General features: G+C 35.5%; 1 protein-coding gene across 5 annotated transcripts in view; it reads left to right on the forward strand.

The window, feature by feature from the left end:
* Nucleotides 1–13950, forward strand: part of PDE5A (phosphodiesterase 5A) — a 142110-nt gene that overhangs the window by 64855 nt on the left and 63305 nt on the right. For all 5 annotated transcript variants that reach the window (XM_030313153.1, XM_030313157.1, XM_030313156.1 and 2 more), the window contains exons 8-9: nucleotides 6153–6261; nucleotides 7223–7310. In XM_030313153.1, the coding sequence (XP_030169013.1) occupies nucleotides 6153–6261; nucleotides 7223–7310 (197 nt within the window). The remainder of the gene's footprint in view (nucleotides 1–6152; nucleotides 6262–7222; nucleotides 7311–13950) is intronic.

Here is a 13950-nt window from a genome sequence, read left to right on the forward strand (position 1 = left end):
GAATTTTGATAAGGACTTAGAATAAACTACCAAATGTTCTTTCTCAGATTCCCTTTTCCATCCTTAGTAAAAAACTGGTGTTTTTTGCTTAAGTGATAGGCTATTCTGAGGAATACAAGTCTGCAGGGTAAAGTGACTGGAATTCTTAGGTATAGTGTTATTTTCATTGTTCATTTGTTTCAAATTATTTCACCCCCTTAAATAACTTATCTCAAATTTCTCAATGTTATTTTATCCCTAATTGTTGGTGTTATATATAAAAGCTTCATATGATCATGGAAATAGAACATTGTCCTAACTTTACTATATGATACTAAAACTTTACTATTTGATATTTGATATTTTTTACTACAGTTAACCTATTAGAGATTATTTCATGTAGTGAATGGTATTGCTATTAGTAAAAGTAAAATTGTTATTAGTAAAAGTGCTATTAGCTTCAGTGACCATGAGTCCTTTGAAGATAACCTCTGTGCAAACCTAAACTATAGAACATTCTGTGAGATAACTGGCCTGGTCTCTTCAAAAAGTCAGTGTCATTGAACAGAATGGAGGGAAGTACTATCTTGGACGTGATAGCCAAATGCAATGCATGAATTTTGGTTATTTTGATTAAAACAACTATCAAAAGAAAGTTTTTGAGAAAAATTGGAAATCTGAATGTGGATTGGATTGTAGATGTTGATGGGGGGAATAATCGTTACTTTTCTTTGGAATTAGGAAGATATTGGGGTTAGCAGGAAACTTTTTATTTTTGTAAGATTTATCCTGGTGTATTTAAGGATGAGGTATTAGAATGTCTGTACCTTCCTTTAAAATGGTTCAACCAAAGATAAATAAGTAACTATATCTAAATTTAATACATTTAAACAAGTAAATATATTCACACATACATACATAGATAAAACAAATGTGGCAAACATTATGAATTGTGGAATCCAGAGTAGGATATTCATTTTATTTTCAACTTTTTTGTATTTTTCAAAAAATTCATTAAAATTGGAAGAAAATGTTTATAATAAAAACGTTTTTTGTAATAAATGCAATAAAAAAATTGGAAACGGAAGATCTCTGTAGATCATGTAAAGCAGAATTGCCTGAGTTTACAGCTGTCTTCAAGAACAGAGTACTTCAGTGCACAGCCTGGTTCTGTTCAACCCCTGTTATGACTGACCCCTGGTAGGTCTGAAGACCTGTCTTTCATTCTCTTCTGCCCCTCGTGCTCTCCAGGTTTCCTATCCTCTTATGTCTTCCCTCATCAAGATGGAGACACCTTTGACCATGGTGACTTAAAGTTTAGTTGGTTAAGTGATTATATGTATATCAAAACTGATTAGTTCTAGACTATTACTTTTAACAGTGTGATACAATGAAAGACCTTTTCTCTCATTAAAATAATTTGAGGAATTCGCAAAGGGTCAGATGTAACTTGGGGGCAGTTGGGGAATTCATCTGATTCAGAAGGTACAACTGACTTAAACGTTTATTGCTAACTTGGGCCTGGAGTGCGTAGTCAAAGTAGATAAACCATGGTATCTCTCTCTACCTGAGATTTTTCAGCTACCTGGAGTTTTTGGTTCACAAAGATAAAACTGACCTTCACTTCCCTCTTGGCATTGCTGGTCATGACAAGTTTATATCCTATTACCATGTGTATTCTTTTCCTAAGCCCCTCTGTGCTCCATTATATTTTCTGGCATATTTGACATTGTTCTAGTAACTTTTGGGTCCTTTCTGAATGTGTGATAATAAGCCCATGTCTTGGTGAGTATTGTGTGTTTCCCTTTTAATAAGTGCTGGTATCTACTGCCTGGATCAGTTATGAAGTTTCTTATTCTTAGGAAGAGCATTAACATAATTTTGGTTTTATGATGCTATGACATTTTTGTTGCTTTAAAAAAATTTTTTTAATGTTTATTTTTGAGAGAGAAAGAGAGAGAGAGACAGAGCACAAGTAGGGGAGGGACAGAGAGAGAGACACACACAGAATCTGAAGCAGGCCCCGGGCTCCAAGCCTTCAGTACAGAGCCCGACGTGGGGCTCAAACTCACGAACTGCGAGATCATGACCTGAGCTGAAGTTGGACACTTAACCAACTGACTGAGCCACCCAGGTGCCTCTTTGCTGCTTTTTATAAAGAATGCTTTAGAAAGCTTCTACATAAAACACATGTAAATATTTGATTCTTTTACTTTTCAGATTGCATAATGAATTGCTATATATGCAAATATAGACATACATTTAATGTATTTACATATATCCATAGGTATGATACTTTATATTAACACTATAAAATGATGAAATGATATGATATAAATGATATGAAAATGACATAAATGATACAATGACCATATGTGGAATTTAAAAAACAAAGAGACAAACCAGAAAATAGACTTTTTAATACAGAAAACAAACTGGTGGTTGCCAGAGGGGAGGTGGGTGAAATAGATAAAGGGGATTAAGAGTTCATTTATCTTGGGGCGTGTGGGTTGCTGAGTCAGTTAAGTGTCCAACTCTTGATTTTGGCTCAGGTCTTGATCTCACAGCTGGTGAGTGCGAGCCCGCATTGGGCTCTGTGCTGACAGTGCAGGGCCTGCTTGGGATTCTCTCTATCCCTCTCTCTCTCAAAATAAAAGTTTTGTTTTTTTTTTTTTTTTTTAAAAGAGTTCATGGGGCACCTGGGTGGCTCAGTCGGTTGAGTGGCCGACTTCGGCTCGGGTCATGATCTCGCGGTCTGTGAGTTCGAGCCCCCTGTCAGGCTCTGTGCTGACAGCTCAGAGCCTGGAGCCTGTTTCAGATTCTGTGTCTCCCTCTCTCTGACCCTCCCCCATTCATGCTCTGTCTCTCTCTGTCTCAAAAATAAATAAACGTTTAAAAAAAAAATTAAAAAGAGTTCACTTATCTTGATGAGCACTGAGAAGCATATAGAATTTTTGAATCACTGTATTGTACATCTGAAACTAATATAACACTCTATGTTAATTATACTTGAATAAAAAAAAAGAGTAAAATAAAAAAGCATAAAATGATGAGTTATATACATTTACCTTTGAATATATGTACAGCAGCATATGTCTGTATAATCACATTTTATGTATTGGCATTTTGATTTTTATTACAAATTCAGCCTGGTCCTCTAATTTCTAATGAAAGCTCAACAACCCCAGTGATTTGGTATGATAGTGACCTCTACTGGTAAATATGCATTTTAAAAAAGTGTAGTCTTATTTATTTGATTTATTTTGAATGGTGTGTTCCCTCTCTGTAGGCAAAATGGAAGGCATTTTTCCATTTATTTTTGTCATCATTCCAAAATAGTATAAAGATATTTCTATAAAGGATAAATAAATAGGTCAGTGTGATTACCTTAAAAGAGAGTAATTTCATGGATCATTTTAACTGATTCATTAACTAATTGTATAGCATTTGAAAGTATTCACTGATGCCTTATGTCAGCTAAACACTTAAAGTTAGTCTTTTAGCGGTGCCTGGGTGGCTCAGTCGGTTAGGTGTCAGACTCTCGATTTCAGCTCAGGTCAGGATTTTGCTGTTGTGAGATCGAGCCCCACGTTGGTCTCCATGCTGGGTGTGGAGCCTGACATTCTTTCTCTCCCTCTCCCTTTGCCCTTTCCCGCTTCCATGCAATCTGTCTCTCTCAAAAAAATAAAGTTAGCCTTTAATTAATGATACAGTAAAAGGCCTTTTGGTGATATAACTCGTCTTTATTTTTATAAAAATTAGATATTAGGCCTAATTTTGCCAAACCTCTGAATTAAAAATGATGTGTAGTGACCTCAGCATTTTGAAAAAGGACTAAACCAATATTGACACTTCACCAGCAGACTCTTCATTATGTTTCTAAAGTTGTTTATTGATAGAATGCAGGACTCTCCAATTCTCAGTCTTAAACACTTTGCCAATCCAAACTCTCTCCCATGAGATGAAATGCTAGGCAATTTTATGATGTCAGCTGTAAGCAAATCGTTCTTTTAGGCGTTCATTTCAGTTGAAAAGCATGACTTAGTATTTGTCCAACCAACCTACTAATTATCTTTTATAAATTAGAATAACACATTGAAGACAGTTTTGAAATGTTAAGTGTAAAATGAAAATAAATATCCAGGGTTAACATTATACATAATTATTAGAATCACATCATCAGTGAGATAAAGCACAGTAAAGCTGTTGTGAGTTGGGTTGCCTAAGAATTTTGGAAGGGAAGCTCGTCTCCAGGTGGTGGGAGGTTTTGGAGTTTCTGTGCTTCGTTTCATAAGAGCCATCCAATTAGAAGGGAAAAAATGGTATTTTAGTGCTATAGTTTCATTGTTAGTTAACTTGATGTTAATTTATAAATGCACATTTTTATCATAAAATGAAAAATGGATAGAATTAATTCTATAAGCTCACTTTCTTGGAATATATATACTAGTTAATACTTGTTATTGATTTTTGTATTAGAAAACAGAATTATAGTAAATACAGTAACACTATAAAAAGTAGTAAAAAGGTTTTTACAATTTAAAAACCTGTGGATACTAAGTAGATGAAGAGCATACACTCTGAAGTCAGACGGATTGAAATTTAAGTTCCATCTTTTACTAGCTGTAGGGCTTTTTGTAAATGATTTAACCCCTCAAAGCCTCAGTTTCTTCATCTGCAAAATGGGGATACTGATAGCGGGATTATAGTCAGGACTAGATGAGATAATATACACAAATGCTTCAGAAAATTTTTGGCACGCGTTAAGTACCAAGTCAGTGTTAGCTGTTGTTTCCATGTCTCTGTGATGGAGTTTTCTGTCTTTGACTTGTATAGCCTGTGATTCCCATTTAGTTCTAAAGCACATACATTTCTCACTGTGTCCAAGCTCCATGTTCCTGTCTTCTCAATAATTTATTCATATACATCCATTGATACTCACTGTGCAAAAAGCAGTGGATGTCACAGTTAGCCCAAGTTCTCCAAAAAGCAAATGCCAAGACTAGATTAAATGTGCAGGAAATTTATTAGGGGAAACTCCCCGTGAGGCTAAAAGGGGACAGAGCTAGGAGAGCTGTGGACCTCCACACAAGTCTAACCTAGAGTGAAAGAGAGGGGAAAGAAGGGATGCAGGGGGATGGGCAAAAGAGGTGAAGGGGTAGGAAGTACAGGCTTCCAGTTATGGAATGAGTAAGTCATGGGGATGAAGGGCACAGCCTAGGGAATATGGTCCATGGTATTGTAAAACCACCTGTGTGGTAACGGATGGGAGCTACACTTGTGGTACACAGCATAACATACAGAATTGCTGAATCCTGGGGCACCTGGGTGGCTCAGTCAGTTGAGCATCCAACTTCGGCACAGGTCATGATCTTTCAGTTCATGAGCTCGAGCCCCACATTGGGTTCTGTAATGACATCTCAGAGCCTGGGGCCTCATTTGGATTCTGTGTGTGTGTGTGTGTGTCTCTCTCTCTCTCTGCCTCTCCCTTGCTTGCACTCTGTCTCTCTCTCAAAAGTAAGTAAATATTTGAAAAAAATTAAAAAAAAAAAAAGAATTGCTGAATCCCGTGTTGTACACCTGAAAGGAATGTTAACATTGTGTGTCAACTATACTTTCAGAAAATTTTTTGAAGAAGATAAATTTTTAATTTAAAAAAGTATCATAAAATATCTCAAAGCAGAAAAAAAGGAAGAGAGAAAAACTTAATAAAATTCTTTCAGGCATGTTTGATTTTCCCCTTGGTTTGAAATGTGTGAACGATTATGGGGGTGGATAAAGCAAATAACTGAGGAAGTAAAACAGACAGGGACTGGACCTCAGTCATTCTATAAGCTGATGAAAAAATAAGACATGGAAGAAAATTTGTATGGATTTTACATAAATGGCACAAAAATCAACCTGCCCATTTAACGGTGGTAATAGCACTACTTATGACATTTTAAAACTTGTTTTAGAAATCTGAATAATTATGGGTCTTTGTCTTTTCAAAACATTTAAATTGTAATAACTACCAAAGTTGTGAATCATCACTTTTAAAGTGCATTTCCAATTAAGACATACACTTTACCCTATAATTTAAGACTAGTGTATATCTCTTATCATTTATTTAACTCTGTTTTACCCATGTTTTTTCACTTCACGGAAAGAACTCATATCTGTTATTTCCACAGGGAGCGTGATGCAAACAGAATCAATTACATGTATGCTCAGTATGTAAAAAATACTATGGAACCACTTAATATCCCAGATGTCAGTAAAGACAAAAGATTTCCCTGGACAGTAAGTAAACCAGTTTTAAACTTGGAGCTCGAACACTGTTTTCCCATCAGATTCACACTTACAAGGACTCTTCAGCTGAAGGTCTTAGAACTGGCTCTTTCAGAGTGATCTGCTGAAGGAAAATAAAATAGTTCATAACATCTCTTAAGGGATGGTTAGCTGTACTCACATATTTTTCCCTCTACTTGGATCAGTTTTTTAATGTGTAATAATGAACTATCAACTAATTTTTAGGCAATTTATTACCTACTTAATGTCAGTGACATTCCTTAGATAGTGTTGCTATAGTTCTTGAGTTTATCCTAAAAAATTAAGTTCCATTTGGCTCAAACTTATATAGCTGCTAATCTACTGCAGTGAGCAGCTCTATGGAGAAATGAGTATATTTTCTTTGACAGCAAAGCTACAAAGATCAGTAGTATCTCAGACACTGAAAACTTTGAATTGTCATGTTTTCTGTCTCTGGAAAAGCATTGCACTTTGAGGCAGCTGCCTTGATTTTGTTATTTGCAAATCTAGAAGACCCAATATGGGCAATAGAAACAGTGGCAGTCCTAAAGAAACACAAGTTTGTAGCATTGGTATCCCAGATAGTGTAGTGCTTTTTGGATTCTGCCCATCTTGTTAAGTTATTGAGACATCTGCTACACCAGTATAGTAAATAACTGCATAAATATTTGCTTAATATTACCATAAGTTGCTTGGAAAGTTTACAATGAAAAAAAAAGAAATATAGGATATTTATTACTTTTAATAATGTAAAGACTAATTGGTTTATATTGCATTTATGTGAACTTCATTGTTATTTGTACATTTTCTGCACTCTGATGTTATCTCAAGCTAATAAAAGATGAATATATTAGTGGTTTCAGATGTCCAGTATAGTTTACATAACACCTAATGGGCAAATCAGTCTCTTCATAATTTGTACCTGTTTTGTTTTATTTTTGTTTTTGTTTAGAATGAAAACACAGGAAGCGTAAGTCAACAGTTCATTAGAAGTTTGCTTTGTACACCTATAAAAAATGGAAAGAAGAATAAAGTGATAGGTAAAGCCTTTTACTAACCCATACTCTGGACTTATTAAAGAAAAAAATGTATTTCCAGAAGCTTTTTTCCTTCAAGTGTAAATTTAAGAAATAAAATGTGTGAAAAAAGATAAAAATTGGAATAATGAAAGACGTTTGAAATAATTTTACATTGATAAATGTTGATAGACATTGTTAAATATCTTAACTGTAACATATTTTTGTAATTATTATAATGCTATTTCAACAGAATATTTGTTGAAAAATGATGTGTTGAAAGTTTGTAGACTGAGAAACATTAGGTCAATAATGTGTATTGTTTTAGCTATCACTTCATGGCTCTGATTTTCTGTTAAATATGTGGTTTAGAGTTTAGAAGGTATTCATGTGTTCAAAAATATTTATTGAGCACTCTGCTGTTCTAGTGATCTGGAATAAATCAGCAAGCAATGTGGAAATCCCTGCCCTCAGGGAGCTTACGTTCTAAGATTATAGAAAAATGTCTACTTCAGGAATGCTGGAAGAATGCATCCTCAGAACAAAATGGAATGATGTTTCCTATTATTGACACTTTTATTTCTTGGCATTACAAGTTATATTAAGAGTAGTACGGAAAATATGAGGTTTTCTATGTCAGCCGTGCATGACTGACACGTGAAAATAGTCTGAACTGTTAACATTGTCCCAAGAACTTGGAAATAAAGGAAATATGAAGGCTTTCTAAAGGCTAACCTTTTAAATCAAAAGCCTAATGAAGTAAGGCTTAGAAATGTCAATTTACCTTAAAGTAAAAGTCTGAATAGTTTCTAGGTTGTAAGACTTAACTATAATTTTATTGAAAGAGGGTATCAGAAAGATGGGGGAGGAGAGGTATTATTAATGAAAATAGAAAAAAAAAAGACAAATACCTATCCAGATTCTGTCCAGCAGTCAGGGAATTTTTGTCCCTCAAGTGCAGATGGATGTAGTAAGTTGTGTCAGTCTGGGTAGAGTATTCTGACCAAGTGGCGAGGCCATCACTTAGGGGGCAGTGGATGTAGCAGGTTGTAGCCATCAGTGATTCCAGTGCCTTTGCTGGTGCACATCCTTCTTGCGAGACAGATACACCAGGGGATACTATGAAGCATCCCACCAATCAGACTTCCCTTGTTCTGATTATTTTTTTCCCAAGGTAGCTTAACTCATAGGAGGAGAATGCATTATTCATATACTCGAAAATATATGGATGGCTTTGACAGCTGTTTCAAGTTATAAATCAGTGAATTGGACTTGAGGCAATGGACTGGAGTTGCAGGTGCACATACTCCTATTCCCTGGGACAGATCTGTTTCTTGCTGTACGTGAATATTCTGCTGTTAGATATCAGTCTTGTGAACTTAGTTACAGTGCCTCTACCCCCAGAGAAATGGCTCTGTCCTCAGTCATGGTAATCTAGTTTCTAAGGCTACAAGGCCAGGAGTCATATCCTGACTGTGGTGTGAATTGCCTAGTAAAGTCTCTAGAAACCAGCCTGGGGACTCCCAGCCGAGCTGCTTGGTCACCTGCACTCTTCACAGATCTCAGAGAGAAAAGTAGAGGCTGCTGAATACATAGTATGGGAATTTTCTTTTCAAGATTATCATCCATTAGTTTGCTGACATAAGCAATAAGGAAACTGACAAGGGTGCCTTACAATATGATACCAAGTAAATGTTATAAAAATTTTATTTGGTCGGGAGCGCAAGGTGAAAACTACATTGTAAATATTACGCTTTTTTAAAAGAATGCTTTTTGATATAAGCTGCCTCTGACCTTTGCAAATGTGAAGTGAAATTCCAGAAGGGATGCATTATTTACTAGCAAGTTTTCATAATGAGGACTGAGTGGCAACTTGCTACATCAGGTCAGATCTTTGCTTTTCCTCAGCAGCATCTCTTTGGAATAATAATTGGGAATGGGGAGTAGCTGGAGGAAGTTCTCCATCAGGCTTTGTCATCACTTGACACAAATGTGAGCTGGTTCAGTGAAGTGCAAACAGCCCCAGGTGGGGAGGGGACTCAGCATCCATTTGGCTCCACTCTTCCTGTAACCATTTAAAACATGAGCACATTATTCACCTCTGCCGAGTTGAACCTTTCAGATCTGTTCACATTCTGTGATCCTGTCACGTTTCCTTCAAGTGAGCAAAAAAAAAAAAAAATCAAAAATACCAGTTGAAGTGATCAGACTTGGCATACATTTTGTGTCACCCTACTTGATAACAGAGCCAAAAGCAAGCAAATGTTATCTTTGGAGAGGAAAAATTCCCTATTAATAAACAGAAAGAAAAAAATGGGGGTTTTGGTGGGGGCTCAAGTTGATTCCAAGAAAGAGAAGGAACATTTCCAGTGCTCCCTGCTGCTTAAAAGTGTGACAAAACAGAAAATTTGAATTCTTGCCTGTGTTTTGTGCCCACAGATGTGGCATGGAAAATGTCATGGCTGTAGATAATTTTTCTTGCATATCACAGGCCAGATTCCTCTATTATGTAATTCTAATAGAGAATCCCCATAGAGTTTTATGCGGAAAGGCAGACAGGACCATGTGTTTTTTGTAATCTTCCTTCCCCCTCATATTTTTCCGTTACTGACATTTAGATGAAATTATAGACATTAGACCAGTGTGAGGCCTGTTGTATTCCCTGAGGCATTGTTTCATATCAAATGTTTTCTTAGTGCTCTGGCTAATAGAGAGTGTTTCTAGAGTTTTGCTTCCAGTGCTATTAAGGAAATATTTTTCTCATTCAATATTCATTTATTTTAACCAGTTATTTCCCCTATTTATTAGGCTAAATATGCCTTTTTCCCAAATCATATTTACCAGGAATTCTTACTGTTATTTTCCATGCCCATTTCAGGACAGATTTTGAAGAAATTAATCCCATTCCCATTCCCCCCCCCCAAAAAAAATGTTTAGAACATCTCCACTTTAAATAACTTACATTTTTATCTCTTTGTTAATGAAAAATACAACAAAAATTGTAGTGTTATATTACACATTCTTGATTGTGAAGTATGGGAAATATGTACAGTTGATTCTTCAAGGGAATTAGGGGGGACTGACACCCCCTCCCATGCAGTCTAAAATCCATATATGACTTTTAAATCCCACCAAAGTTAACTACTAATAGTCTACTGTTGACCGGAAGTCTCCCCAGTAACAAAAACAGCTGATTAACACATATTTTACTTATTATAGGTTTTATATACTGTATTCTTACAATAAAGTAAGCTAGAGAAAAGAAAATGTATTAAGAAAATCATAAGAAAGAGAAAATACATTTACAGTTCTGTACTGTATTTATCAAAAAAAATGCACATATAAGTGGACCTCACCATTCCAATCCATGCTGTTCAAGGGTCAACTGTATTTCTTAACTGAATGTGTGTTCTAAACTGATGGCTACCCTAACCCTCTGCTCATGTCTGTGTTGCAATTTGATTCTAAGGCATAGATAACTATTCTAAAATTATATGTTTAAATTTGACACTGCTTCACTTTATTTTTCATATGAAGTGTTACCATTTGGCAATATCACTAACTTCTCATTTGCTTATAGAAATATTTGCTAGGATTTTCCCAATGCAAGTATAATGAAACTGTGCAGTGTCATCCATGGTACACATTGCCTATAATGCTTAAAGTTATCTGGTTTTTTTCTCAGAGAATTGTAAATTATGCTTAGTTATAATAAGTTCCAGGCAATGAGACTGTAGGGACAGTAATAATTGGAAGAAAATGAGAAAAAATTAAACTAAGAATGTATAAGTTAGAATTATAAAAGTGAAAATATATAAAATAAAAATAAATAAATCAAAGGATTATAGTTCTAAGAAATTATTGCAAAAATAGCAAGAAAAACTTTATAGTAGCACTAGAAAACAGAAGATTACCTTTACTGGACTAGAAATAGTGAGGGAATTTCTGGAAGATATGAGGTATATATCATTTGTAAGAATGCATTTTACACAAAATGGGAAAAATTTGAATAGAGATGACAATAATAATATCAGACAAAGTCAAATTTAAGGTAAAAACATACTATAAAGGGTCACTTCGAAATTTATTAAACTTAAAATCCACCAAGACAGTGTAATTGTCATAAATATTTCTAATAAACTAGCATCATTGATATATAAAAGCCAAAGCTACTAAAAATAGAGGGAAAAATGGACAAAATGGAAGTCTTTAGAACACCACATCTCATAGAAAGTTAAACTCCAGGAAAAAATAAGGAAACATTAGCATTAATATAAAAAAATGAAGTGGATTTAATAGGTAAATATAGATTTACTTTTATATTTCATAACCTAAAAATACAAATTCCTGTCAAATATCCATCAGAAACTTACAAATATTAATGATACACACATATATAACACAAACTCGGTCATTTCCAAAACAGAATTGATGACCACTCTCATGACTCACAATGCATTGGAATTGGAAATGCATAATAAAAGGACAAGTGGGAAGGAAAATTCTCACTTGGAAACTGAAAAGTATTCTCCTTTGTGATGATGGAGAAATCAAAAGCCAAAATGAGAGTACCTCATTTTAGAAAATTGATGGTTGTATCAACATAACATAAAAACTCAAGGTATATGGTCAAAGCTATGCTCAGAGGAGAGATACAGCTTTAACTATTTTGTTATTATTAAGAAATAATAAAGTCATTTGAACTAAGAATTCAGTTGAAGAAATTAGAAAAACAGCACCCTCTCTTTCTTACTTCTATGCTGCCCCCCAATAAAGAAATAAATAGAAAGCAGAGAAAAGTAATTGAAATAATAAATTCATGAAATGGGAAGGGATAATGAAAAAAAGAGATAATGGGGAAACAATAATAATAAGCAAACTTGCAGCACATATAATGAGGATAATAAGAGAAAAACACAAGTAACAATGAATAAAAAATAACAACTATTGCCCAGAGGAAATTCTAGCCAAAGCAGAGAGGAGGAGATGAAACAATGTGAGATACAGAAAAAGAAAAGGCAAAATAAAACAACTTCCAGATGATATGATTGTGAAGTGGAAAACCTAAGAGAATCAGCTGAAAGTATTTCTCTACAGAGAGTTCTGAAACTTCCTGGTTTTAAAATTATTTAAAAAAATTTTTTTAAACTTTTTTCTATTTTTGAGAGAAAGAGACAGAGCGTGAGTGGGAGAGGGGCAGAGAGAGAGGGAGACACAGAATTGGAAGCAAGATCCAGGCTCTGAAATGTCGGCACAGAGCCCAGTGTGGGGCTTGAAGTCACAAACTGTGAGATCATGACCTGAGTCCAAGTCGGATGCTTAACTGTGAGCCACCCAGGCGCCCCACCTGGTTTTCAGATTATTAAAGAGAAATAACTTTAATATATCCCAAGACAAATCTGTTCAAAAATAATAATGGAAAAAAAACCCATAAATAATAGTAGCAAAGAGTAAATTTAGCCAGAAATATGTAGCATCTTTATGAGGAAAACTGTAACAGTCTACTGAATAACTTAAAAATCTTTAGTAAGTGAACTAACATAACATTTCCTGATGATAGGAATCTATTTTGTAAGATGTCAACTTTCCCCAGATTAGATTTATATCAATTTTAATACATATCCTCATAGGGTTTTTTTTTTTCAGAGGGAAGGGGAATTCCTGACCAACATTTATAAAACTCATCTAAAAGAATATCATATAAAAAGAATCAAAGAATAAAAAAAAAAGATTTGGTCTATCAGAAATTAAAATAATGTTGCAAGGGGTGCTTGGGTGGCTCAGTCGGTTGAGCCTCCGACTTCGGCTCAGGTCATGATCTCACAGTTCATGAGTCTGAGCCCCACATCGGGCTCTGTGCTGACAGCTCAGAGCCTGGAGCCTGCTTCGGGTTCTGTGTCTCCCTCTCCCCTCCCCAACTCATGCTCTGTCTTGCTCTCTCTCAAAAATAATTATTTCAACGTTTTTATTTTTTTATTTTTATTTTTTTTATTTTTGGGACAGAGAGAGACAGAACATGAACGGGGGAGGGGCAGAGAGAGAGGGAGACACAGAATCGGAAACAGGCTCCAGGCTCCGAGCCATCAGCCCAGAGCCTGACGCGGGGCTCGAACTCACGGACCGCGAGATCGTGACCTGGCTGAAGTCGGACGCTTAACCGACTGCGCCACCCAGGCGCCCCTCAAAAATAATTATTAAAAAATAATAATGCTGTAAAAGTAACATAATTAGAAGTATCCTATGTGTGCCAGAAAAGATGGCAAGATCAATGGAATGCAATAGAAAGTCTAAATGCACCCCCAATCTGTTACGTATATATTAGTGTTATTGTATATAGTAGAGTATATTTCATTGTTTCTAAGGTACCATTGGTTGAAAGACTTCGTTTTCTATAGTTCCAAGAAAGAAAAAAAAAATAATTTCAATTAAACTATGACAAGCAATTGATTAGGGTGCAAACTGATTTCAAAAATATTAAAATGTGGGGCACCTGGATGGTTCAGTCAGTTAAGCATCTGACTCTTGAATTCAGCTCAGGTCACAAACTCTAGGTTCCTGACATTGAGCCCCAAGTCAGGCTGAGCCTGCTTGGGATTCTCTCTCTCCCTCTCTCTGGCCCTCCTCTGTTTGCACGTGCTCGCTCTCTCTCTCTCTCTCTCTCTCT

The sequence above is a fragment of the Lynx canadensis genome, chromosome B1 (assembly GCF_007474595.2).
Source record: "Lynx canadensis isolate LIC74 chromosome B1, mLynCan4.pri.v2, whole genome shotgun sequence".
Taxonomy (NCBI): domain Eukaryota; kingdom Metazoa; phylum Chordata; class Mammalia; order Carnivora; family Felidae; genus Lynx; species Lynx canadensis.